At 48.5% G+C, this 24,714-nt stretch overlaps 1 protein-coding gene across 4 annotated transcripts in view; it reads left to right on the top strand.

Moving 5' to 3' along the window:
• UNC5B (unc-5 netrin receptor B) overlaps positions 1–24,714 on the top strand; it is a 156,114-nt gene that overhangs the window by 118,852 nt on the left and 12,548 nt on the right. For 2 of the 4 annotated variants that reach the window (XM_074999484.1, XM_074999486.1), the window contains 9 exons: positions 3,078–3,221; positions 6,238–6,341; positions 11,310–11,490; positions 12,977–13,144; positions 13,809–13,973; positions 18,251–18,283; positions 20,107–20,301; positions 22,331–22,720; positions 23,569–23,656. In XM_074999484.1, the coding sequence (XP_074855585.1) occupies positions 3,078–3,221; positions 6,238–6,341; positions 11,310–11,490; positions 12,977–13,144; positions 13,809–13,973; positions 18,251–18,283; positions 20,107–20,301; positions 22,331–22,720; positions 23,569–23,656 (1,468 nt within the window). The remainder of the gene's footprint in view (positions 1–3,077; positions 3,222–6,237; positions 6,342–11,309; positions 11,491–12,976; positions 13,145–13,808; positions 13,974–18,250; positions 18,284–20,106; positions 20,302–22,330; positions 22,721–23,568; positions 23,657–24,714) is intronic. The other 2 variants (XM_074999485.1, XM_074999487.1) reach the window with 2 other exon arrangements.

Raw genomic sequence — 24,714 nt, 5'->3', positions numbered from 1 at the left:
TGGGGTGGGGGGGGGATTCAGCTACCTACCACTCCAATCAGAGGGACAGGATGCTGCACCCTCTTCCCTGACAAAATGGGGACAGGTCACAGCTTCCATGATTTTTTGTTGATTGTCCTGGACCTGTCCATGACTTTTACTAAAATGATCCAGGATGGAATTGTAGTCTGGGTTGTCAGTGCCTGGTACTGCCGGGCAACAAAACAGATTCCGTATCCCCACAGACAGTAACTTGGGCTTTATTTTAGACAAGACTGAGTCCAGGTAGGAACTCCCCACATAACCTGTCACACTCTGGGATGGCTCAGAGCAGTCCAGCAGGCTAAGGCAAGTTCATGTGACCAGAAATCGCCTCGGAAGCTGACTCCCTTGACCACTTGCCACGACCCTGTTGAAATCAGATGGATTGTGTCAGCCTCCTTCTTTCGTCTCTTCTCAGCAGCACCTGCTCTCTCCCAGACCAAGGGGCTGACACACTGTTCTGGCCACTTCTCCACACTCCCAAATACGAGCAGTCACACAATTTATTTCTAAGCCCTGTTGTGTCTTCAGTTCCTCTTTGCTGTGTGCAACGGGACACATGCGCCATTGAATCTTTAGTATGTCTAAGGGTTCTTGTCAGCTGCACACAGGCACTTTAAAAGGACATTGTCGTGGATGAAGGCTAGGCCCTCGTCCTTGCCAGTTCTGCCCCAGGCCCACTGCTTCCCTGCCTGCCAGAGCCCAGTCCCCACAGCTGGCTGCTGCTGCACACCTCTAAGTCCCCTTTGCCCTAGATTAGTGCCCCAAATCCCCTCAGCCACTCAGCACTGGGATGCTGGGCAGTGTGACCCCAGCAGCATCCCCAACCCCACAGCATCAGGAGGCCCAGCCTACTCTCCCAAGCCATGAAACATCAGGGCTACGTCTACACGTGAAGCCTACTTCGAAGTAGCTTATTTCGATGTAGTGACATCGAAATAGGCTATTTCGATGAATAACGTCTACACGTCCTCCAGGGCTGGCAACGTCGATGTTCAACTTCGACGTTGCGCAGCACCACATCGAAATAGGCGCTGCGAGGGAACGTCTACACACCAAAGTAGCACACATTGAAATAAGGGTGCCAGGCACAGCTGCAGACAAGGTCACAGGGCGGACTCAACAGCAAGCCGCTCCCTTAAAGGGCCCCTCCCAGACACAGTTGCACTAAACAACACAAGATCCACAGAGCCTACAACTGGTTGCAGACCCTGTGCATGCAGCATGGATCCCCAGCCTCCGCAGCAGCAGCCAGAAGCCCTGGGCTAAGGGCTGCTGCACACAATGACCATAGAGCCCCGCAGGGGCTGGAGAGAGAGCGTCTCTCAACCCCTCAGCTGATGGCCGCCATGGCGGACCCCGCAATTTCGATGTTGCGGGACGCGCAATGACTACACGGTCCCTACTTCGACGTTGAACGTCGAAGTAGGGCGCTATTCCTATCCCCTCATGGGGTTAGCGACTTCGACGTCTCGCCGCCTAACGTCGATGTTAACTTTGAAATAGCGCCCGACACGTGTAGCTGCGACGGGCGCTATTTTGAAGTTAGTGCCGCTACTTCGAAGTAGCGTGCACGTGTAGACACGGCTCAGGAGGGCAGGCAGTGTGGAGCCAGGAGCACCTGTGGGGGCATGATGGCACAGGGGCAAAGCCAGCCACTGGCAGAGCAGGAGGGGGCTGTGATAGAGCGTGGGTGGGACCACACCTGGATGTTTGGGCAGACTCAGCCTCCATCAACCTGTGACACCCACCGCCCATGGACATTGTGAACCTGAGATACATTTAGTTTCTGCAAAAACAGGGTTTAATGGGGGCTAAAACAAGATCAGTAGAAATGTGTGTGTAAATTAAAAACCATTCCAAAGGAGAAAGCTTTTTTAGTTTGGATTTAGACCTTCTCCTGTGTTGTTTTGGAACCCAACCCTCTTGGCATTGTGGTAGTATGTAAAATCCCGTAAAGGAACCTGACGAGCTTTGCTGGAAACAAAAGTAAAACCAGCTACTTCTCTTTTATTGCCGTGCCTGAACAAAATGTAAAAAACAAGCAAGCAAAAATCAACGTTAAAAGGCAAAGGGATTACAGTGGATGAGAGGCTGGATATGAGTCAGCAGTGTGCTCTTGTAACCAGGAAAGCTAATGATATATTGGGGTGCATTAGGAAAAGCATTTCCAGCAGATCTAGAGAAGTTATTATTACCCTCTATTTGGCACTGGTGAGGCCACATCTGGAGTACTACATCCAGTTCTGGGTTCCTGAGTATAGAAAGGATGTGGATGCATTGGAGAGGGTTCAGTGGAGGGCAGTGAAAATGATTAGGGGTCTGGAGCGCAAGACCTATGAGGAGAGGCTGAGGGAACTGGGTTTGTTTGGTTTGCAGAAGAGAAGAGTGAGGGGTGATTTAATAGCAGTCTTCAACTTCATGCAGAGGGGCTCTAGAGAGGATGGAGAAAGGCTGTTCTCAGTAGGGACAAATGGCAGAACAAGGCGCAATGGTCTAGAGGGGAGGAGTAGGTTGGATATTAGGAAAAACTATTTCACTCAGAGAGTGGTGGAGCTCTGGATGTGTTACCTAGAGAGGTGGTGGAATCTCCATCTTTAGAGGTTTTTAAGTCCCGGCTTGACAAAGTCCTGGCTGGGATGATTTAGATGGGGTTGATCCTGCTTTGGGCAGGGGGCTGGACACAATGACCTCCTGAGGTCCCTTCCAGCCCTAGGATTCTATGAAATTAGATGTTTATAAATCTTTCACTTGTAATAGGATACAGTGGTGTTAAGATCTCAGGATGCTCAGGGATGACATTTAACAAAAAAAAAAAAGGTGGAACAAAAGAAGTGGGTGCACGGGGGGGAGGGACTGACATCAAATGCATCCCTTTGTCAAGCTCCTTTTTTGAGTTGTAGGGCCATCATTGTCCTCCCCTTCAGTCAGCGTGTGCGCGCGTGTGTGTGAATACACATGTGCACACACAATGTGTCCATACGCATAAAGATTCAGCAGTCTGGGCTTCTCTGTCCCTACCCTCTGTTACCCTCTGTTTTGTTTTCTTCTTCCAGGGATGCTGGTGCGGGAGGTCCAGATCGAGGTCTCTAGGCAGCAGGTGGAGGAGCTTTTTGGTTTAGAAGATTACTGGTGCCAGTGCGTGGCGTGGAGCTCTGCTGGAACCACAAAAAGCCGAAGGGCCTACGTCCGAATAGCATGTAGGTGTAATACACACTCATCGTTCATCACTGTCCCAGTCCCTGCCTCTCACTTCCTTCTTCTTGCCAGCTTGTTCCCACAACCTGCATGGGAAATTCTTTTCATCTGCCTTTGCGAGGATTCTTTTGGTGGGGGAAGAGTTCTTAACAGGGGCTTATCCATTTGACAAGCTGTGTGAACTGGCAGAGGCCCCCACCTCCGTTTCAGGATTCCAAACAGGGACAAAAAATCTCCTCCCTTATTTATTGGCTGGTTTCCTCCCAATATAGTCCCATGACTTCATCTTTCCCACTGGCTACCACCATAATCAAGTTTATCCATGACTACCAGTGAGGTAGTTTAATGAGCCAGTGGGGTTCACAGAATGTGGAAGAGCCAAATTCCCCCATCACACCATCTCTGCCCTGCCTCTTGGGCTTAGTCAATTGAATCAGTATTGTCTAATGGCTACAGTCAAGCATTAGTGCCAGGAACTAACTCCTGAGAACTGCTCTCAGCTCTATCACTGACTCACTGGATAAGTCATGTACTCCCTTTGTGTTCCCATCTGTACATGGGAATAATTTACCTTTTCTCACCAGGGTGTTGTGGTAATTAAATAGTTAATGTTTGTGTGGCACTTTCAACATGCTGTGCACTTACAAGGTGCTTCATTATTTTTAGCAGCCTGACAGGTTCACACCTCATCCTCAGAGGCGATGTGCCTGATTCAGCAACTTTAAATCCTCCATCCTGGGTTGTTCTCCTGGTTTGTTTCCTTTTCCAAGTGAATAGTTTGAGTTCTTAGGGTGTGAGCAGTCCACAACTGGGCTATTCTGCCACCCAAAGGATATTCAGGGTGATTCTGTTGACAAGGTGATAGCTGGGGAAACAGTGTCTTGCAGCGTGGAAATACCAGTTCTGCCAATAGGGAAGTTGTGATTAAAGATGCTTCACTATAGAAGCATCATGCTGAACACTGAAAGCCCATGTGGAATGTGCTTTAAGAACATGTGACACTTGCATTCTGTACAGCTTGCATGAGGGGGCCCATTCCCTGTGTGCCCGAGCTGCTCAGCAGAGCAAGGCCATATGCACCTTCCCTTTCTGCATAGCTCCGTGCTGCGTCTTAGAGCATATGTCCACTGTAGGACTATAATGACATAGCAATAGTGCCATAGGTCTACCCATATAGACACTGCCTGGTGTGTTGGAAGGGGATTTTCTGTTGCTGTGGGCACAGCATCTCCTCGAGCACTGGGAGCTAGGTTGGTGGAAGAATTCTTCCATCTCACCACATCTCTGCTGTGATTAGGTCGGCCTAACTACCTTGCTCAGCGGTGTGGATATTTCATCCCCTGAGTGCCACATATATGTTGACCCAAGTTTTACATTTGGACCAGTCTTAGTGGGCCTCCTCTGGCACACTTTGTAAAGGCCATTGCAGTCCTTTTGTACCTTTCCAGGAAGCAGCTGCATTAGCTGTGCGGGCACCTGCAGTGCTGCCTGTCTTCAGAAGACTCGGGGGACCTGAAAATAGGGCTGTTTATGGTGGAAACTGTTATGTCGCTTTATTTATAGCAGATGCTTCTCTCCAGCTAAAGCCACTGAAGTGTTCTCAGCCTTCAGGGCATCTTTGACACAAAGCCAAGCTTCTTGCACTCCGTTGACAGTGCAAGGCCACAGCTGGGAGCAGAGCCCTCTAAGCCCTCTGTTATCTTGTTTTGTTTTTCTTTAACTTGCCTCATTGAGGCTACAGAAAAGCCTTCTCTTGTGTCCTTTCCAAAGTGGACCCCAGCTCAGTTAGATTTGCTAATGGACCTCCGAGTGTCACAAAGAAGTCCTGTCGCACAACTACAGAAAAGCCGTGGGGGGGATGGGAGGGGATACCGAAAAGTCGGTTCCCGGTCACATTTAGCTCAAGTTGGAGCGATGCTTGTTGGAAGCAATTCTATGGATTGCAGTGCCATCTAGTGAGGAAGGGAAGGACTAGTATTTTTTGCTTCTTTTTCACTGCTGAGCTTGGTCCATGAATGGTCAGTATTTCCTCATGTGCTGTTGTATTGGGCTGTCTGTCCTCTTTCCTCTACCATCCCATGTGATCAGGAGTAAGGACATTTCTGTTCCATATACATAAGGCCCATTTCTCCTGTCCTTATTCACAGTGAGTGGTTCCTTAGTATGCAAGGGTGCCATTGACTTCAGTGGATTTACTCCTGAAGTAAGGAGCTGTTCAACGTAAGAATGGGGAATTAGGCCCATGGATAGCAGGTTACATAGAGTAATAAATGGCCACTTTTATATTAGCCATATAGGTATGTAACCCACTATGTGATTGTATATTGTGTAATGGCAAATGTTAACTTGTACAATAGTTATGCATAATCCACTTCAGATAAAATAAATGCAGTTTAAATGTGGAGAAGGCAAAAGACCTGTCCGGATTTGCAAAAGTGCCCAGCTTCCGGGACTGACTGGGATATGGGCCCTTTTGAAAATTCTACCTCTTCATTTGGGGGCCTGAATGGAAGCAAAGGTCTACTGAAAATATTGTGTCTCATTTAAGTGCTTTAGTTGGAGCTTTTGGGGGCTGAGAATCTGGCTTGGAGATTTCCATGAAGCGCATAGTGCCAACCAATTGCCTCCATTGGTTCTGCTCTGCATGCACTGCCAAATATCCAGTCCCTCTTTTCACCAGTGCTGAGACATCCTTTGGAAGACTTGGCCTTTTTCTGCTGGAATATGACTTCATCCAGAAGATCAGAAAGCACCTCGGAAGCAATGATCCTTACATTGCCAAGGCAAAGTGAGGGTACAAAGAGCCCAGCAGTTAGTAGTACCAGGAAGGATGGCTGGAGGTGGTAAATAGGAAGTCCCTGGGACTTTTGAATGACTGGTGAACAGGTTATGTTACATTGAATTCCAAAGAGATTTTCTCTCCCTTCAGGCTCCTCTGTCTGTACATGTCACTATATTGTGAGTTGCTCCATTTGTGTCACTGGCTGATGACGCTTGGGGCTCATTTTTCTTTCCCAGACTTGAGAAAGAACTTTGACCAGGAGCCCCTCGGGAAGGAGGTTCCCCTGGAACACGAGGTGTTACTGCAGTGCCGCCCCCCAGAGGGAGTGCCAACAGCAGAGGTAAGATGTACTCTCTTGCTCATCTCTCAACAGCAGGGTGGGCCTGAGTGGCCACACCAGGTGGAAGGCGTCAGCATATGTTGGGGGTTATATTTTACTCCTGCAAAAAAAACGCCATTCACCAGAGTTCTTGTGCATTTCAGAGCAGCTGTTCTCCCCCCATCTACACCATCCTGTCCTCTCCCCTGCATCTTTGGCCAGTTAGACCAGATTTTCCATCCACACCCACCTTGGCAGGTGACCCTCAGCAGCAGCACAAAGCCCTCTTCCTAATGAGGGATTACTACCAATGTTCCCTCTGTTTTTAACATCCATGTGTAGAATAAATTTTCTTACATGTGCTGAGACATAGGTGAATGTACACCAACCGTAGAAAAACGTATTGCCCGCCAAGGGCCTTCTGCTAATCAACTGGGTAGCATTTGAATCTTTCCTGGTGACTGCCCAAGCATTCAGCTTAGAGGGAACACTGATTACTACCGGGGAAGGCTGTACCTTCTCCATCCCTTGGGGGCCTTCAGTGGCATGCCCAGAATGAGCAGCACTGAGAGCAGGAGGAGCATGGACCTATCAGAAGAGGGAAGTGCTAATTTACCCCAGCCTGTGGTGGTCTGGCTCTTCAGCATCTCTTAACAGATGACTAGAACTGTCCTCCCTTGGCAGAAAACCCTAGGGAATGCTGCCTCCCTTCAGTTGGCTGCATACCCCGAAAATGCAGTGGGCTAGATTGGGCCAATAAACCCAATTTCCCTGCCCCAGCAGGACTGACACCTTTCAGAGCCCTAGTCCCAGCTCCTCACCCCCCGCTATACAGGCTGATGCATGAATACACTCCTGCAGTCAAGTGGGAGGCACTGAATGTTAAGCACATTTCCTCTTCCACCTGCAGTCTCTGACTGTGGCTGTCTTGGTGGGTGTTAGTCTGTGGGAGCTCTGGTTTGTGCCTGAGAGCACCTGTAATTGCCAGAAGTATCTTTCTATGTGCTGAAGGCAGATGTTGGAACAGCTTTACAAGGCTCCTGGCACTGCTTTTATTTTGCCAGTTTTAGCAGGCACACAGCTTTCTGTTGTTGATTTCCTGCTGTGGTTTTGTTTGTCTTTAACCAGAGGGTCTGGGAATTTATTGGTAACCAGCCCAGCCCACCTGTCCTCCCTGCCCCCTCAACTGGATGCAGTGTGGTTTCAGTGAGGTGTTTACACATGTGAACAATTGCTAGCCAACCTGCTACATTCTCCATTGTGATCCCTTAGTAAAACAGCACAAGGTAATTCCAAGTCACCCTAGGGGATGTGACTTAACTTGATTTAAGCCCTTTTACTCCAAGTGGAGCATAGGTCATCTATAAGTCTCCTCCACTTCACTCTGCCTCCGAACAAAACATCTAGCTGACCGCAGAGGTACCCAGTTTTTGTCCTTCAGTCTCAGTAGATCATCTCCATGTTGTCTGAGGTCTTCCTCTTCTGCGTTTTCCTTGCGGGTTCCAATTGAGAATTTGATGGACTATGCTGGGTGATGATTTTCTGAAAATGTGGCCTGGCCATCCCCACTTACTTATCTTGATTTAAACATGAGGTGGTTCTTGTCCTGCTCTGTTCCAAAGCTCCTCATTTGTGAGAGAAGTCTTGCCATTTGATGCAAAGAATGTACCTCAGGGATCTGTTTACGAATGTCTGTAGCCTGTGATTTGAAGACTTTTTAGTACGCCCGTTCTCGCATCCATACCAGAGCACACTCTTCATGTTTGTGTTGAAGATCCACAGTTTCTTCTCCGCAGATATTATTTGTGGGCTCCATATGGAACGAAGAGTCTTGAGTCCAAGCTGTTGCTTTCCCTAGCCTAACACTGATATCTTTGTCTGTTCCTCTGTCTCTGCCCACAATACTCCCCAAGTAGGTGAACCACTCCACATCTTCCAGGTTACCCACTGCCAGTGTGATGGTGGTGTTGGTGGACTGGCTGATCCTCATTGTCTCGGCTTTTCCCTTGTTAATGTTCAGTCCAGTCACTGAGGCAGTTTTATCAGTGTTGTGATCTTTTCTTTCATGCTTTCATGTCAGTGTGAAAGGAGGGTGATATCATCAGCAAATCAGTGTCCCCTAGCTATTTGAAAAGTGTCCACTGGATGCCCCACTGATGACCATCTCTTATCCTGCTCATAATTCAGTCCACTGTGCTTAAGGAAGGGTGATAATGGGCACCCTGAGAGTATGCTGAAGGATTCTCTCACGACTCCACTGTGAACAACTTTGCATATTGAAGACTTGTACGGTGAACGGATCAGATAATAATTTTGGGTGGGATGCCATGGTGTTGCAGCGGTTTGCACAAGGTGTCTCTAACAGTGCCATCGAAGGCTTTTTCGAAGGTGATGTGAGCTCCCGCAAATTCCATTCAACTCCCTGCACTCGCATCTTCCCCATTGTTCTTTGCACCACCTTTACCACTCTAGCTGGGGTTGCCAACAGCTTGGCTGTATGCAAGTTAAACTGTAGTGAGGAGCAAGGGAGAGAATGTATGAGGTAGATTGGGCACATCTTTGCAGGGGGTTTGGGGCCATGATGGATGGTCTCATGTAGGCCATCAGCATCCTTTATTCTGCAATGCTGTTTATTTTAGGTAGTGGATCTGTTATTCTGACATCTAATAACACACTTAACCTCAACACCTGTTCAGCTTATGCCTCCCCCCGAACATGCTCATCTGTCATTAACCCCTTGCAGGACGGATCTGAAAGAAAAGCGAGTACAGAAAGATTTGTTTCAACACTTTGGGTAAAAATGAGTTAGTGGAGCCTGGAAAGAGCAAAGTTCGTGGTCTCTCTCCCCAAAGCCAGTCACCTTTCCCCCCCTTGTTCCAGTAACCAGAGCAGTACAATTAGCATCACCATGAGCACTCTTGGTGTGTAATAAGCTTATGGCCTGTCATCTCTCATATTAAAAGCAATTAGTTGGACAAACCAGGTTAGTGCCAGTCCCGTATGCCGTGGAGGTGAGAACAGCTGAGGATGGGGTAGGATTCTGCCCCGGTTCTCAAGTGGTAAACGAAACACTCCTGCCTTGTGCTGTCAGCATCTTACTCCAGGTTACACAAGACTTATTCTTGTATGGAATTTGTTGGCCGTTGCAACCTTTTTGATAATGTGTAAATAAGTGACACCTAAAAGGCCTAGGAAATGTTATTGTAATTTTTTATTTTTATTTCTCTTTCACACCTGCATGTACTGAAACACACAGATCAACACAGAACTGTGTACACGCTTTAGAGAGGCAGCGTGCTCCACTGGGAGGAGCACTGGAGTGGGACTTGGGGGGCTGCGTTCCATTCCTGTCTCCATCACCATGCCTGTGAGCTGATGCATGGCTGTGAGCAGGTCACTCTACCTCTCCATGTCTATCTTTTCCCTCCAGCTCTGTTTCATTGGCTTAAATTGCAAGATCTTTTCAGAGGGGACAAATCGCTCGTGATATGTTTGTACGGTGCCTGGCACAATGGAGTTCCAGTTTCTTGTCGCAGCCTTCAGGTGCTACTGCAATATAAACAGTGAATAACTAACCCTCTCTGAGCCCACACTCCTGCTTGTACAAATGATCTCAGAGAAAAACACACACACAGGCACACTCTCCATCACACACAGTTGATACAGACCCCTCCCAAATAGCCTGCACTAATGCACAGCAGAAAAGAATCAGCCACACTACAACCCAGGTGGGATATATGCTGTGTAATCAGTTGTCTCCTCCACCCTGCTGGTGTGAGGATGAGCTAAGTGAGTGCAGACTGCCTAGACATGGCACTGCAAATGCTCATGCAAACAAGGCTCAGGGCAGCAACTGGGCAAAGCAAGCAAAAGCACCTGTAGTTATCGGGACACTCTTGCTGCAGCAAACAGAGCAAGCTTACCTCTCGTGATTGGCAGGACACCTGAGTACAGAGAGATGTGCCAGTTCGTGCTCAGGAGTGTGACCACCATGGACACCTGGGCCTGGCATTGGACACGTGGAGGAGCTGCGTGGTGACACACGCCACACAGAACTGTAACTTGCTCACTCCTAGTCATAGATTTCATAGATTTCAAGGCCAGAAGGGGCCATTGTGATCATCTGCTCTGACCTCCTGTACAGCACAGGCCACAGAACTTCCTAAAAATTAGCCAAGCGTCCAGTCCTGGTGTACAAATGGGCAGCGATGGAGAATCCACAGTGACCCTTGGTGACTGGGTCTAGTGGTTAATTACACTGTTAAAAATGTAGCTCTTATTTCCAGTCTGAATTTGTCTAGCTTCATCTTCAGCATGCGTTTCCCCCTCTCCTTCGAGTCCTCTTCCGGCTCATCTTCTGTGTGTCAATCAAATTCCCTTCTACTTTGCAGTTTTCCTTACCACCCCAGTGTGAGTTCTCCCTGTATATTTAAAGCAGCAGGGCCCTGATTTGGCTTACACCTTTCTTCCACTCTTTGTAAGCCAGCATTAAGGTGGGTACCGTATGGCATTCAGATTTCTTTGCTAGCCCTTGCCCCCGCCCTGTGTTAATCGCCCATTCATCCCTGCACACACTGCTCAGCATTCCTGGTGTGCTGGGGAGAACTGTAGCTCAGGTAAGAGCCAGTGTACTTCCCAACTTCTGGGCCACCTGTCAGAACAACTGCCCCTTCTCTCATCCTCTGCAAGGAGCGGCATGGCAGAGGTGACCTGCTTATGCATCTGCCCAGCTACTTATCATTTCTTTTCCTGGATATGCAGTGATGGATTGGAATGGTGTTCTCAGAGATTTAGCAAGGAATTTTCTATAGCACGCACTGGGTTTTTAACTACGAGGCGTTGCTTTCTACCAATGAGACCTGAGTGCCTCTGGTTCCCTTTCTCTTTTTATCTTCTTCCTCCGTTTTCTTTTACTCACTCTCCCAACCCTTTAATCTCTTTTGTTCCTCTCTGTCGTTTCCACCCCTTCTTTCTCCCCTTCTTTTGTAGGTGGAGTGGCTGAGGAATGAGGATGTAATTGACACCAGCCAAGACACCAACTTCCTGATAACCATAGATCATAACCTCATAATCAAGCAGGCCAGGCTTTCAGACACTGCCAACTACACCTGCGTGGCCAAGAACATTGTGGCTAAGCGCCGGAGCACCACAGCCACTGTCATTGTCTATGGTACCAGCGCTTTGCTCTTAAGGGAGGTTGGGAATAGCCATTATGTGTGTCCACATGTCGAGGAGAATCTAATGTGATTGTCTGTGTCTGCATCCTTAGAAGTGCCAGAGTGGTCAGCTACCACACATGCATGAGTTTAGGTGCAGAACTTGTACCGCTCTGCACCAGAAACACAAACCTTTTGAGCTGAAGGAGGATCTTCTTCGGCTTATTACAGTAGTAAAGTTTAGTCTTAAGTTTTTCAAGCAAACCTGAAACTAGGGCGAGGGGGAAAAACCAATCTTGCCTGATTGCTAGTTTTGGTACAAATCTGTCTGTTTCACTGATGTACACACTTGGGCTGTGTCTACACTAGCAAGTTCTTTCAATTTTTTTTTCAAAAGAAGGGGCTATTTTGAAATTTCCAGCGGAGCGTCTCCACACGAAAAGCGTTCTTTCGAATTAAATTGGAAAGCATGTGGCGCTCCTTGCAAAAGCCCTCTTCCACTCCCGTTTCAGGAGGAGCACCTTCTTTCAAAACCTTCTTTTGAAAGAATGTGTGTGTAGATGCTCTGTGGTCCCTTTTGTTTGAAAGAGCATTCCTCATGGTGCCTGATTTTTCAATCTCTTGCCCGTTCTTTCAAAAAAGCGTGGGCTGGGTGGATGCTCTCTTTCAAAAGAGCAGGTCACTCTTTTGATTCACTTTTTTGTGTGTGGATGCACTCTTGCAAAAGTTCTTTTGGAAGAGATCTTCTGGAATGACTTCTTTCGAAAGATTGCTGTAGTGTAGACATAGCCATGGTGTTTCAAGTGAAGTTGGGCTGTATTGCTTGAGCAAATCTAGACAAGTTTTGGAGGGAATCCAGATGAAATGCAGGATTTGGCTGAGTTTTGCTTTGAGTTTCACATATGGAAGCCAGAAGAAAAACTCAGAGGCTGTAAATCACAGAGAATCAAAATGGAAGGATAAAAGTCCAACCAAAACCCACAAAACTGTCTCCATTCAATCTCTGGAGCAAAATAGCAGCTCTTTTCTGCTCTGACCCACTGAAAACCTCTCTGAGTCAAAAGTACTTGTGTATTTGCAGCTCTTGGGCCAGTAGAGCTGGGGTGAGGTGAGAAACCAGGAACATTTCAAAAATGTTCACTGCTCTTCAGCCAGTTGGAGTTGAGGCGCACTTGTATAGAAGGTGCATGTTTATTTGTTGGAGGGCATTGTGAATGGGGTAGGTGAGATTAAGGTGCCTGGTGAAAAGTGGGTGTGGGTCAGTCTAGGAAGCTGGAAAAGCGTAGCTACAATCTTCAGCTTGTTTAGTGACCACTCCCAGCAGGTCTGTGAAACTAGAGTTCACTCCTCCAGCAGCTTTCTTTGTTGGCTGTAGTGACTGCCACGATGGTAGAGGATGAAAGTGACTGGGCGGGTGCTGGGCCATGAGAATGAGTGTTGCTCCAGGGCTCTGAGTTTTTAAGCAGCGTGTTTGTTACTATTTAACGTCTCTGTATACAGTGAATGGTGGCTGGTCCACCTGGTCGGAATGGTCTCAGTGCAACAATCGCTGTGGCCGTGGCTGGCAGAAGCGCACCCGGACCTGCACCAACCCAGCACCGCTCAATGGTGGCTCATTCTGCGAGGGCCAGGCCTTCCAGAAAATCACCTGTACCACCATGTGCCCAGGTAAGGGCGATTTGCTGGAGAACGTGAGGCCAACTGGAATCATGGGTGTGTGGACTGTATAGCGCCAGGCAGGGGTTTTGTGGGGATGGCGAGTGTTCTAGAGGGGGATCTGAAGGAGGTGAGGGGAACTGTGTGTCAGAGCAACCGCCTTCCAAATAGTTTGATGTGACTTTCGCCTGGGGGAAAACTCTCATTATGGGCTGTGAAACTGAAGCCCTTAGACCTGAGAGCGCCATGCACCTTACATTTCCCAGGCCGCTGCTGGACTGACTAAGCCAGGCAATGGGCCACCACAAGGACCCCCTGAAATACCCAGGCTGGTGGAGCTATCTCTTTTTCTAGTGTGCTCTTCTCCCAAATCGCCTGGTGAAGCCTGCCCTGCCATTTAGAGAACAAGCCGCTAGTGAGATGGGCTTCCAGTTCTCAGCTGCCTGGGCCAGTTCAGATCTCCGTTTCTGTAACGCCTTACCCTCCCAGCTGAGAGGTTGTGCAGCAGCTGCCTCATCCCAAGGTTGCTTTTGATTGGTCTCTTAGGATTAGAGAAGCCGAGTGACTTTTGTACGTACAGTGCTGATTCGAATCTCTCTGCTCCTTCCTCCAAGCCTTTAATGAATTGTTTTCTCTCTGTATCTGTGTGTGTGGCTGTGCTTTTCCTGGAACGCAGTAGATGGAGCCTGGACAGAGTGGAGCAAGTGGTCAGCCTGCAACACGGAGTGCACCCATTGGAGGAGCCGGGAGTGCACTGCCCCTTCCCCGAAAAATGGAGGCAAGGACTGCAGTGGCATGTTACTGGACTCCAAAAACTGCACCGATGGGCTGTGCATGCAAAGTGAGTGAGTGCGCTAGTCAGGGGACAGCATAGGAAGGAGGGTGAGGGAGGAAAGGGATAACCTGGGGGCAAAAATAATGCTCGAAAGGTTTATAAGAAGGGAGGACATTGCAAGCAGGCGAGTATATTCTGCCTTTTTCTAGGTCTCCCCTAGATACTTGGTCTTCCCCTCTGGGTGGATACAGAACTCCAGCTCAAATCCACCTCAGCCGCTCCCAAAGCTCCTTGCAGGTGGCCCCAGAAACCCAACCCCCGTAGAGCTCCTCTTACGGCAAGTGAATAATAGAGCAGAATTGCTCTCTGTTTGTCCAGCGGTATTGCCAACTTCATAAGCTTTTCACATTGAACAGCCACTGGTAAATTCCAGACTGGATGTCCAAGCCTGACTGGAATGGATTCTGGTTCCAGTGCTGCATAGCACACAGCTGAGGAGAGGCAGTGACAGCAAGATGCACAAAGCCCTTTGATGAAGGAAATGATGGTTATTCACAGGGTTGGATATGCTCATTTAGGTGGAAGTGGGATATTTTCTTAAGCTCATACTGACTCCCCACTTCTTGCCTGTGCTAGCACAGCGTTCTGACACAGCCCCTTCTAGTTCAGTCGGAGCCTTGCTAGACTACTTGCGAACCTGAAGATTCAACATGGTTAGTGTGGGCAACTCAGTCCGTCTTCTAAACATTGATGGCGAGTGGGCTGCCTGGGTCCCTGGATGAAGCACCAGCTTGTGGCATCTGGCTTCAGATCTCATTGAGATGAGTGCATTGGGCCTTAGCTTAGGCCTCCTAAACCTCACGGTACACATTATCATTCAGAACACTTGGCGTGCTCCCTGCTGTGGAAAGACCTAGGAATGAGCTGCTAAAATAAAGGCGAATGTTTGTCATTCCTGGCCGAGGTGACTTTGCCATGGCAGGGTGGAGGTCACTGTCTGTACCAAGAGGGTGAACGTACCCTGCAGCTTCCTGGCCCGTGCATGTAAATGCAAGGCATCAATTTCCATCGCTATGGAGTCCATTAACCTTAAAAAAGCATGCGTGCGCTGTGTTTGTTGCCAGAGGAAAGGAAACTGTGTTTAGAGGGATAAAGGGAGGGGAACAGATACCAAATTGCCTTTTTAAATATGTCCCTTCCAGGGTGGTTATAGTCCAACATTTCCCTTGTGGCTCCTGGGTGTATTTTTCCAATCTGCATACCCGCACACCACCTCTGGAAGTAGAAGGGTTAAACACAGGCTTCTCCCGGACAGACTTGAGTGCTTCCTGGCCCTCCCAGGCCCGGGGAAGTCCCCACAGGAAGGACGTTCCATTTTGGGCTACAGAGTAGGGGACCATTTAGCAGCAACAAGAGGCTTATTTCACCTCCGATGTACTTCACTGATGTGACAGGTCATGGCAGAGCTCCTGGGCGTTCCCATCTGGAACTGGCCTTTGGTTCTAGCAGAAATTGTCTTCCACTCCCCACGCTGTTCCAGCCCCACGCAGTGGGAGCGGTGAGCACCTGCGCCTCTCTTCAGAATTCATTAAGGCTGCACAGGCTCTGTACCTTGCTGGATCCTGCTCTGTGCAATGTTTGTGTTGTGATGGTGAATGAGACCCAACAAACTCATTGTAGTCATGACCTAAATCCACCAGTGAGAAAAGACTGTAATCATTGTCTTGGGTTTTTTTTCTTTCAGTCAAGTGTTATTAGTCTACGTCCTAGGCCCTGGCATGAAGCCCAAAACCTGAAGTCTTTAAGATGCTCCTGCTTTAAACCTTTTCCCAGAACCACGATGGTGTGGAGAGGGCCTTGAATGCCCACTGGGCCCCATTTGGGATCTAAATGGATCTAATGATTATTCTGAAATACTAAGTCCCCTGTGTGGAAACAGTCTGGCACTTTTCATGAGGCAGTCCAGGTGGAATTCCTTGGACTCCCTGGATTCCTTCGCATCACTCCTGACCAGCAGCCACAGAACAGTCCCAGCTACAAAATGGGGGAGGCGCTCCAAGAAAAACTCACTTTCCAGAGCACTAAAGTGTCCTCATGAGTCTGTTTAGCTGCCGGGAATAGTGCGAGTGCCGCCACCTACTTGTTCTATAGCACTGTCTGCCCTCGTACCTTGCGGCTTGCTTGCTTCGAATAACCCCGAATGCCCCCTGTGCTGTAATCTGCTTTCAGGAATGAGTTAGGAGACGAGCACACCATAGCACCTCCCCTGCTGTACGACTGCCTTCGTGTCATCTTAAATAAACTCACTGTGTCATTCCATGTTGGCAGTGAGCAAGTGGGGGGCGGTGGTTTGAACCACAGATGTGGTTTCAGAAAAGCATCTTGCAAGCCAGTGCCCTCTGGGGTTGGTAGAAGCTCATGGTTGGGAAAATTAAGGCATCATGACAGCAGCGGTCGGGTCTAGCTTGCAGGCAGAATCAGGCTATGTGTGGTGCCAACCTGGTGTTGGCTGTTAACTCTTAGCAGGCGGAAAGCACCTCGCAGAGAAAAAAGAAAGAGCCGAGTATGGAGCAGGGAATTGGCAGGGTGCAGAAGGGCGTGGAGAGGATTATTGTATGTCGATGGCTACCAGTTATTGTTCCCGTGCAGGGGACTTCATGCTTTAGACCACAAGCAAAGGGGTGACCTTGGAAGGGGTTTCCCTCTTGCATCGGACTTGGATAATCTGAACATGAAGGGGAAGGATCTGCTGGGTTCCAGTGTGAATTTGGAATGTGATTATTTGCCCGTCATATGCCTGAATAAGAGTCCTTCCTCCTGACACAGAGCCAGCTTGATTCTGGCTGTAGTTGTCTGCATCTGCTGGACCTATTGTTCTGTACCATTTTGTGTCTCAAGGCTTCAGTCCAACTGGAGTTAAATGGGGGCTGGGCCAGGAGGGAGAAAGCTATTGTTATATAAGGCTAATAGCTTTGATAATCAGCGAACAAGACGCAGGGTAATTTTGACAAAGCCCAGCATGGAAAAGGACAATGATTTTGTTTCAACCACTGATTTCTAGTGGCCGGGGGTGGGCACAGGCCTGGTGGGGGAGAGAGGAGGGAAGGAGAGCAGTGAAGCTGGGGGGCAGAGGGGGAAAGAGGTTTTAAGAATCCAGATCCTCACCACTGCAGATGTTCTATAAGTTTCTCTCACCTCCCGCACACTCCTTGGGGGGTCCCTAATGCAGATTCCATGAGAGAAGCTCACATGTACTGGCTCAGACAGTAGCTTGGCAACCAAGCTTCAGTCTTCATCAGCGCAGCCCTGAAAGGTAACATGTGGGCTCCTCTGTGCTGCTGGGAGTATGTAGCCATCTGAGGAGAGAGGAGCAGGTACACTGGGGATAAATACTCCCTGTCTCTCCCCCACACACACCAAGAACATGCAGAAGAGTTAGAGTAGAAAGCAGACAAAGGGGGAAAATGGGGTGGGAGAGAGAATGGGTATAGGAGAGAAGAGGAGGAATGGAGAGCGAAAGAGAGGTGGCAAAACTGGGAAAGGGGCATGGTAAGTGGGAAGATGAGTGGAGAATGGGTCACTCACCTGTCAGTACACCACAAGGGATTGCCAGCTGAAAGAACAACCAAAGGATGGGAATCACTGGCTTTAACAGAATGCATGGTTCTCCCTGGGGTGCCGAACTCATGCAAATATCTCTGAAACCCACTGGGACTTTCTCGAAGCTGGGTTGAGCCTAGGAGACCCCTCACACTCTCCACTACACCTAAAAGAGACACTTTGTCACTAGGGCCCAAAGTGCTTCGGGCGTTTTTTCTGTTCAACCCCTTGGGAAGCGAATTAATTTCATTAGGTCAGACGAGGAAGCCGGGCAGAGGAGAGCTATGGTCTGCTCCCCTGAAAGCTCAGGTGAGCACTGGGTGGAAGGGCTTGGGAAGGTGTCCCCCACTCACCACTTTGAAGTGAACAATTTAGTGGTAAGGGGTTATTGTGCTCTCAGTCTCCTGCAGCCTGTTGGGAGTGGAGGTCAAAATTCACTATTCTGGTTGTGCAGCGTAGGCCCCTTTGGCAGGGCAGCAAATCCAGCCAGTCTGCTGGGTGGGGGAGTGGTCACATACTTGCTTCCCTGAAACCACTGCATGAGCAGGGCTTCTGCATGGCTTCATAGAGCTGCAAGGAGCCCAGGGCTCTTTGTTCTCTCTAAACCATTCCCTGGTTTGTGTGTCTCCAGGAACCCTTCTCTTTGGTGTGCTAGGACTGATGATTGTCATTTGTTTCCTTCCATTAGTATCATCACCATCGTCATTTTCACCTTTTGTTTTTAACTTTGTATTTCCTAACAGATAAAAGAGTTCTAAGCGAACCCAAAAATCACTGTAAGTCCTCATTTCATGGCCATTTTACTTCACTGTGGTACATCAATTTGTTTTTCCTGTTGTTGGGTTCTTGGCGCCATTGAGCGCTTCTTGGTATCAGGCTGGGACTAGACAGCTCCATCTCCAAGGGCTTCTCTGTGGCGTTCTCCAGCGAGCAGAAGAGCAGAAAGCAGCTGAAATACACCGCGGAGGGTTAGCGGGTGGTAAAGGGACAATTACTCCATCAAACTTGAGAGACCTAATTGTAATTTCCATTCTACCCACCCACTTCTCTATTTATCCAGACTAAACTTTATGCTTAGTTGCAACAAAGTCCTTGAAGTTATTCCAAAATGAATAAAAACAAAATTTGTCTGCAAATACACCCCAGGTATAAAAACAATCATAACAAAGTGGTTTTGGTTCTGATCCACATATGTGGCTCAGGTCCTGGGCAGGTTAGAAACTGTGAAACTAAACAAAAATAATCAAAGAGCTCCTGGAAATCAGGAAAGGAAGAAAGAAAAGAGAAGATGAGTGTTCAGGCGAAGCTGCTTGATGCATCTTGAGTAATTTTTCTGGAGGCAATGTTCAAATAAGACATGTGTATGTCTCAGAGACTGCAGCATCTGATTCTCTAATCTGGCATGTTACCAAGCACTTGACACCAGGCAATGGTGCGTGCACATCCTGGCTTTGACACTAAAATATGCTGGAGGTGAGAGACTGATGCTGCAGGATCCTTGGGGAGCTGGAATTCCTTCCCTTGGCAAAGGCGTGTAATCTGAGATCATTTAAAATCAATGGACCAAATGCCCTGGATAAAATAGGTTTAATTTGCTATTGAAGGATGAAAGGAAGTGGGTCAGTGACAGAGGCAGAGATTCACAGGCCTGGTTCAAGCTTTTTCAAGCCTACCAGTCTACATTCTGAGGCTAACATGACGCAGATTGGCTGATGTAACCCTGCCCCGACCAAATCACCAGAGCAGCCGTTCTGGAGTGGCTAGCACTTACTTTCTGTGAGGAAGAAAATTCATCTACTAATTTGAGATGGGAGTAGATAGAAGAATGCCTAGTGGTCATTTTGTGGCCTCTCTTCATGCACTATCCTAGCTCATTATCATCTTTTCCATGTACATGTGCATTATCTTTCAAGGCAGATTTCTTCCTTCTCTCTAGACCAGGGACCATGGGAGTCACATTGCAACTGAGGTGAAGATTTACATATCTTGCACTCATTTGCATACTCTTCTTTGAAATAAGAAATGCAGTAGAGACATGGCTCTTTCAAAAATAAACCCCATCTTCAAAAGAACCCTTCTTCCTGAAACAAAATAGGAAGAAGGTTTCTTTCACTAATGGGGTTTACTTTCGAAAGAGCCATGTTTACACTGCTTTTCTTCTTTCAAAAGAAGATGTTTTGAAAGAACAACATGCAAATGAGGTGCCCGATATGTAAATATGCACCTCATTTGCATTTTCAATTTCCCTCATTTGCATGCCTCTTGAAAGAGGAATGCAAGTGTAGACACAGCCATTGGGTGTGGGTGTGACTGTGGCTGTATATGTACATGAACTGTGACTCTTGATTTTAGGGATACAGTATATATATCCAACATGTTACTCTCACTTTTGGACTCCATTTTGAACCTGCCTGTTACCTCCTTGTTCCAGCCCATCCTCCCCCACTTAGCATTTCCTAAAATTTTGGGAAAATCCTGGAAATAGCAGTGTTTTTTGCACACAGACAATGGGTAGACCAGGCAGGGATCCAGCTCTGACTGCAGATTTCTGCAAAGCCCCCCTTTCCTCAGGTTTCCCTTTCTCATTTCTCTCTCCTAGCATTGGAAACCACAGGGGATGTGGCCCTGTACGCTGGCCTAGTTGTCGCCATTTTTGTTCTCATCGTCATCCTGATGGCCATTGGAGTGGTTGTGTACCGACGCACCTGCCGGGATTTTGACACTGACATCACAGACTCCTCAGCTGCTCTGACTGGAGGCTTTCACCCAGTCAACTTCAAGGCCTCTAGGCATGGTAAGAAGAAAACATCTGACCTGCCCCTTTAGAGTATGCCCAACGGTATCTTTGAATCCCCAGAGAAAGGAGGCTGCGGCAGGAAGGTTAAAACAAACAGGCTCAGACTTAGGGGGAGAATGTTACTGAACTGAGAGAGGTACATTGAAGTTCTCCTTGTCTCACATTGCCTTCCTGTGTGACAGCCACAGTCAGTGCTCCCAGTGTGAGAGAATCCATGTTTATGTTATTTATAATTTTGCTCCTGCTGTGCCTAGAGGCCCCAGTCAACATCAAGGCCCTACTGTACTGTACAGTCATGAGCTCATTATCTTGCTTGATTTGTTTCCTTATTTTTAAAATATGTGATGGTTTCAGTTGCTCACGTCACCAAAGCCGCCACTGCAGCTGAAATCTATCAATACCTATACACCGGGCCCCTGAGTTACGCCAGGGTTGCACTCCTGGGCAACCTTGCGTAACTCAAATTTTGCGCAAGTCAGGAAACTGACCAGCACACCAGCACCAGTCAGTTTGCTGACTCCCAGAGTGTCAGGGAGCTGGGAACCAGGCAGCAGCCTGGCTCCTGGCTCCCGTTCACTGGTGGGAGCCAGGAAACTGACCACTCTGGGAGCCAGGAAACTGACCAGCACTGGTACTCCCACAAGCCCAGCTGGGGGAAGCCAGGTAGAAGCCACGCCACCGCATCTGTCCTCCTGCTCCCACAGCTGGGGGAAGCCAAGGGCTGGACAGGGAGCTGGCAGAGGAGCTGTGCTCACATCAGTCCCCAGTCCTGGGACCCCCAGGATTTCAACTCACATTAACGCAAGTTAAGCGCAAGTTTTCTATTTCTATTTGAAATAGGCAACAGGTCCTTTTGGCGTCAAGCTGTCGGAAGCATTTTCTCCTGTCCATCCCTTTGTCCATAAATACAGCAGTACCCATGGGAGAGGGATTTCTGTCTGCCCTGCACACTGACCTGACAGATCAGATTCCATTTCATTCCTGCCCACTAACTCTCCTTGGAGACAGAACATAGGGCAAGAGCTCATGGTTCTGGAGGCTGAGAACTAAAATAACAGGCAAGGTCATAGGTGAAGTTGGCCGGATGAAATTGTGAGAAAACAGTTTTTCATTGGAATTTGCTGAATTGTTGAAATCTGAACCACCCCCACAGAACACTTCCTTTCAGAGAAGTGCTTTTGGGAACAAGGAGGTGTTTGAAACCTGCCTGATTTCTTGCTGGCTTGCCAGCCCCACCTGCATGTTCAGGGCAGCCAGCCAAGTGCCCCAGTTGGTGAACTCAGGGCTTCCAAAGTCCATGGTTCTGGGGCAGCTCTCCTGCCTCTGTATGTGGACTGTACCACTTGCCTTTCCATGGAGATCTTTGAATGTTTGGGGTTAAATTCACAATCAGAAAATAAATTCAAAGTATTGCAATCCTCTGTAAAACGGAGTTACCCAACTTTGCCCAGATTTGCTGACAGGTCTTTTTTCCTCTTGGTTTGAAAATAAGGGAAAAAGCAAGATAATGAGCTTGTGTTTATATAGTACCTAGCACAGGCACAGGAGGGCCTTGATCTTGATTGGGACCTTGAGGCACAACAGCAACACATACACACAAATAATAAATAAGGAAAGAGAACTGGTACAAAGTCTAGAGAACGCAAAGGGTTTCAGCTGTGTGGCATGGGATGAAGTAGTGGCTCCTTTGTGTGAGTTACAGGAGAGGCCAAGTACTTTCAGATTTGTGTTAAACTTTCTGCACATACACAATGATGCAGTTTTTCCTTCATTCTTAAGGGAATTTTTATTCTGATTTTTAGTCCAGGCAGTTTCCTTTCAAGTAATTGATAAAAGGGAGAGAGATGTGTTCAAAGCCTGGGCTCACGCCTCTTGCTTTTATAAATTTCTCCCAAGGAAATGTCTTGCACATCCTTCGCCTGTTGTTTCACTGAGGATAGGTTTCCAGTCAGGTCTCCTTTGATTTAAGGTACATTTACATTCACATGTTACTAAAGTTTCTGCCTTTTTCATCTTTGTCTTGCAGACAATCCCCAGTTGTTGCACCCTTCAGTGCAGCCTGACCTGACAGCCAATGCCAGCATATATCGCGGCCCGATGTATGCCCTGCAGGACTCCTCTGATAAGATACCAATGACCAACTCCCCTCTGCTTGACCCACTCCCAAACCTAAAGATCAAAGTGTACAACTCCTCCATAGCATCCTCCTCCCCTAGGCTGAATGACGGGACAGATCTGCTTGGGACAGTGCCTACGGGCACCTACCCAGGGGACAGTGCCAGGGACAATCACTTTATGAATATAAGGAACAAGGCCCCGGGCTCTCAGCATCTCCTCACCCTGCCCCGGGAACATGGGAACAGTGCCACGGGCACATTTGGCTGCTTGGGAGGAAGGCTTACAATCCCAGATACAGGTAAGTGCAGGAGTGGGAGGTGTAGCTGAGGCTGGTGCTGTCCCAGTTGTTCTGGGTAACATCAGCTGCTTTTAGTTGAGTGGTGTGGCCTTGTGATGTTGGCCTTTGGCTTTGAAGACAGTCTGCTGCTGATTAGGAATGAAAGATGCATGTAAATATCCCTTTCTACACTGCATCCCTGTTAGGCTGCCTGCCTAAGTATCTCCTTAAGATAGAGCTGTTGGGAATCGGTCACCATCGTGTGGTGACTGTCACATATTTTTATTACTCCAGATGTAACCTGGGGGACAGCAATGGAGAGCACACTTCCTGTGCCCAGGGTAATCCTGTCTCTGAATGCTGCTTGGCTGCACAGAGTCTGGAGTGATTTCTGTCTTGGAAGGCCAGAAAGTCACTTACATCCTGCCAGAAATTCTAGTGTGGCTGCTTTCACATCACCTTGGTGAAGGCGACTGTGCCAGAAGCTGAACCCCCTCTCCCCTGTCCCAAACCTGGTCATTTCACTGCCTTTGCCAGCTCCCATGCCTTATCCAGCTGCCAGGCTCCACAAAGGCACCCACTTCTGACACAGACAGGTAACACAGTGATATCTGACTTTCAGCAGCAGCAGTCCCAGGTCCCGGTCCACTTTGGCTTAGAACAGCAGAGGGCTTCAAGCTCTCATGCCATCGTTTTTCTCCCACGCAAGGCCCTCAGTTCAATTTGCAGCATTCCCACTATTTGCAATTAATCCATGAGGAAACTGGCTAGTCCTGGGGAGGGGCAAGGGGAAGGGAAGGTTCAGGCATCATTTCCTCCCTGTAAAGAATCCTATCTTCCCTTCCCTCTTTTGGTTTTCCTTTCCCCAGGCGTCAGTCTGCTGGTGCCTCATGGAGCAATCCCACAGGGGAAGTTCTATGAAATGTACCTGATCATCAACAAGGCGGAAAACACCCTGTAAGTAGAATGTGCCGTACATTGGGCTCCAGTGGGCCATCACTGTAACTATTACCTGAAGGTGATAGCATACCTTCATCCCTCCGCACTTTCCTGCATCTGAGCTCTCATTTCTTGCTACTGTCTCCCTTGCTCTTACTCAGACCAGGCCTCATGCCCATTCACACTCCTGCTGGTCTTTCCTATCCTCTTCACAGCTTCTTCAACTGTACCTCTTATGCCTGGAGCACCCATCCTTCCTTTCTCAGACAAGCATCTACCTTTTCTTCATTCAAATGTGTCCCTGAAGTATTTTCTCCACTAAGCTTCTCTCTTCTAGCTGCCAAACAAAGCTGCATTTATTTTACTCATCGCTAACAAAAACAAAGCTGTACTTCCTCGTGGTAAATTTCACGAGGGATGTTCTCCTTCTGAATTGCATTGGTTTGTATGTGTGATTGTGGGCACTCTGAGTCACAGTCTCCCTCTGTGCTTTATGCATCATTGATCATTGTCTCTGGTGCTCAGTAAATAACGACTGCAGCAGTGGTGTCCTATAGTAGCTCAAGGCTTGCCACGCTTGTGGTTGTTGTCCTTCTGTATTCGCCATGCCTCCCCCCACCACTCTAAATAAATTCTCTCCCCCTCCCCCAGAGCCAGGCTCCTCCAGCCTCCTCCCCCTGCTCCAAATAAATGCCCTCCCCCAGAACCAGGATTCTCCAGCCCCCTCAGCTGAATGCCCTTCCCTAGAGAAAGGTCCCCTCCAGGCCCCCCCCCACTCTAACTGAATGCCCTCCCCCTCCCCCAGAGCCAGGCACCCTCAGAGCTACACACACACACGCACACGGTGACTCACCAGAGCTACCGCTGCAGGAGCTGCACCGGGGCCACATTAGGGCCAAAGCCACAGCAGCAGGATGCCCGACCACACGGCGGCATGAGCCATGACAGCAGGAGGCCAGAGCCATGTGGGGCCTCAAGGCAGGAGCCGCTGTGGAGGGGCCCAAGCTGCCTGGTGGCCCGAGTCACAACCTGTGGAGGGGCCCAGCCACACAGTAGCAGGAGGCAGGAGCCGCATG

The sequence above is a fragment of the Carettochelys insculpta genome, chromosome 7 (genome assembly GCF_033958435.1).
Source record: "Carettochelys insculpta isolate YL-2023 chromosome 7, ASM3395843v1, whole genome shotgun sequence".
NCBI lineage: Eukaryota > Metazoa > Chordata > Testudines > Carettochelyidae > Carettochelys > Carettochelys insculpta.
This window is presented reverse-complemented; position numbering and strand designations above follow the sequence as displayed.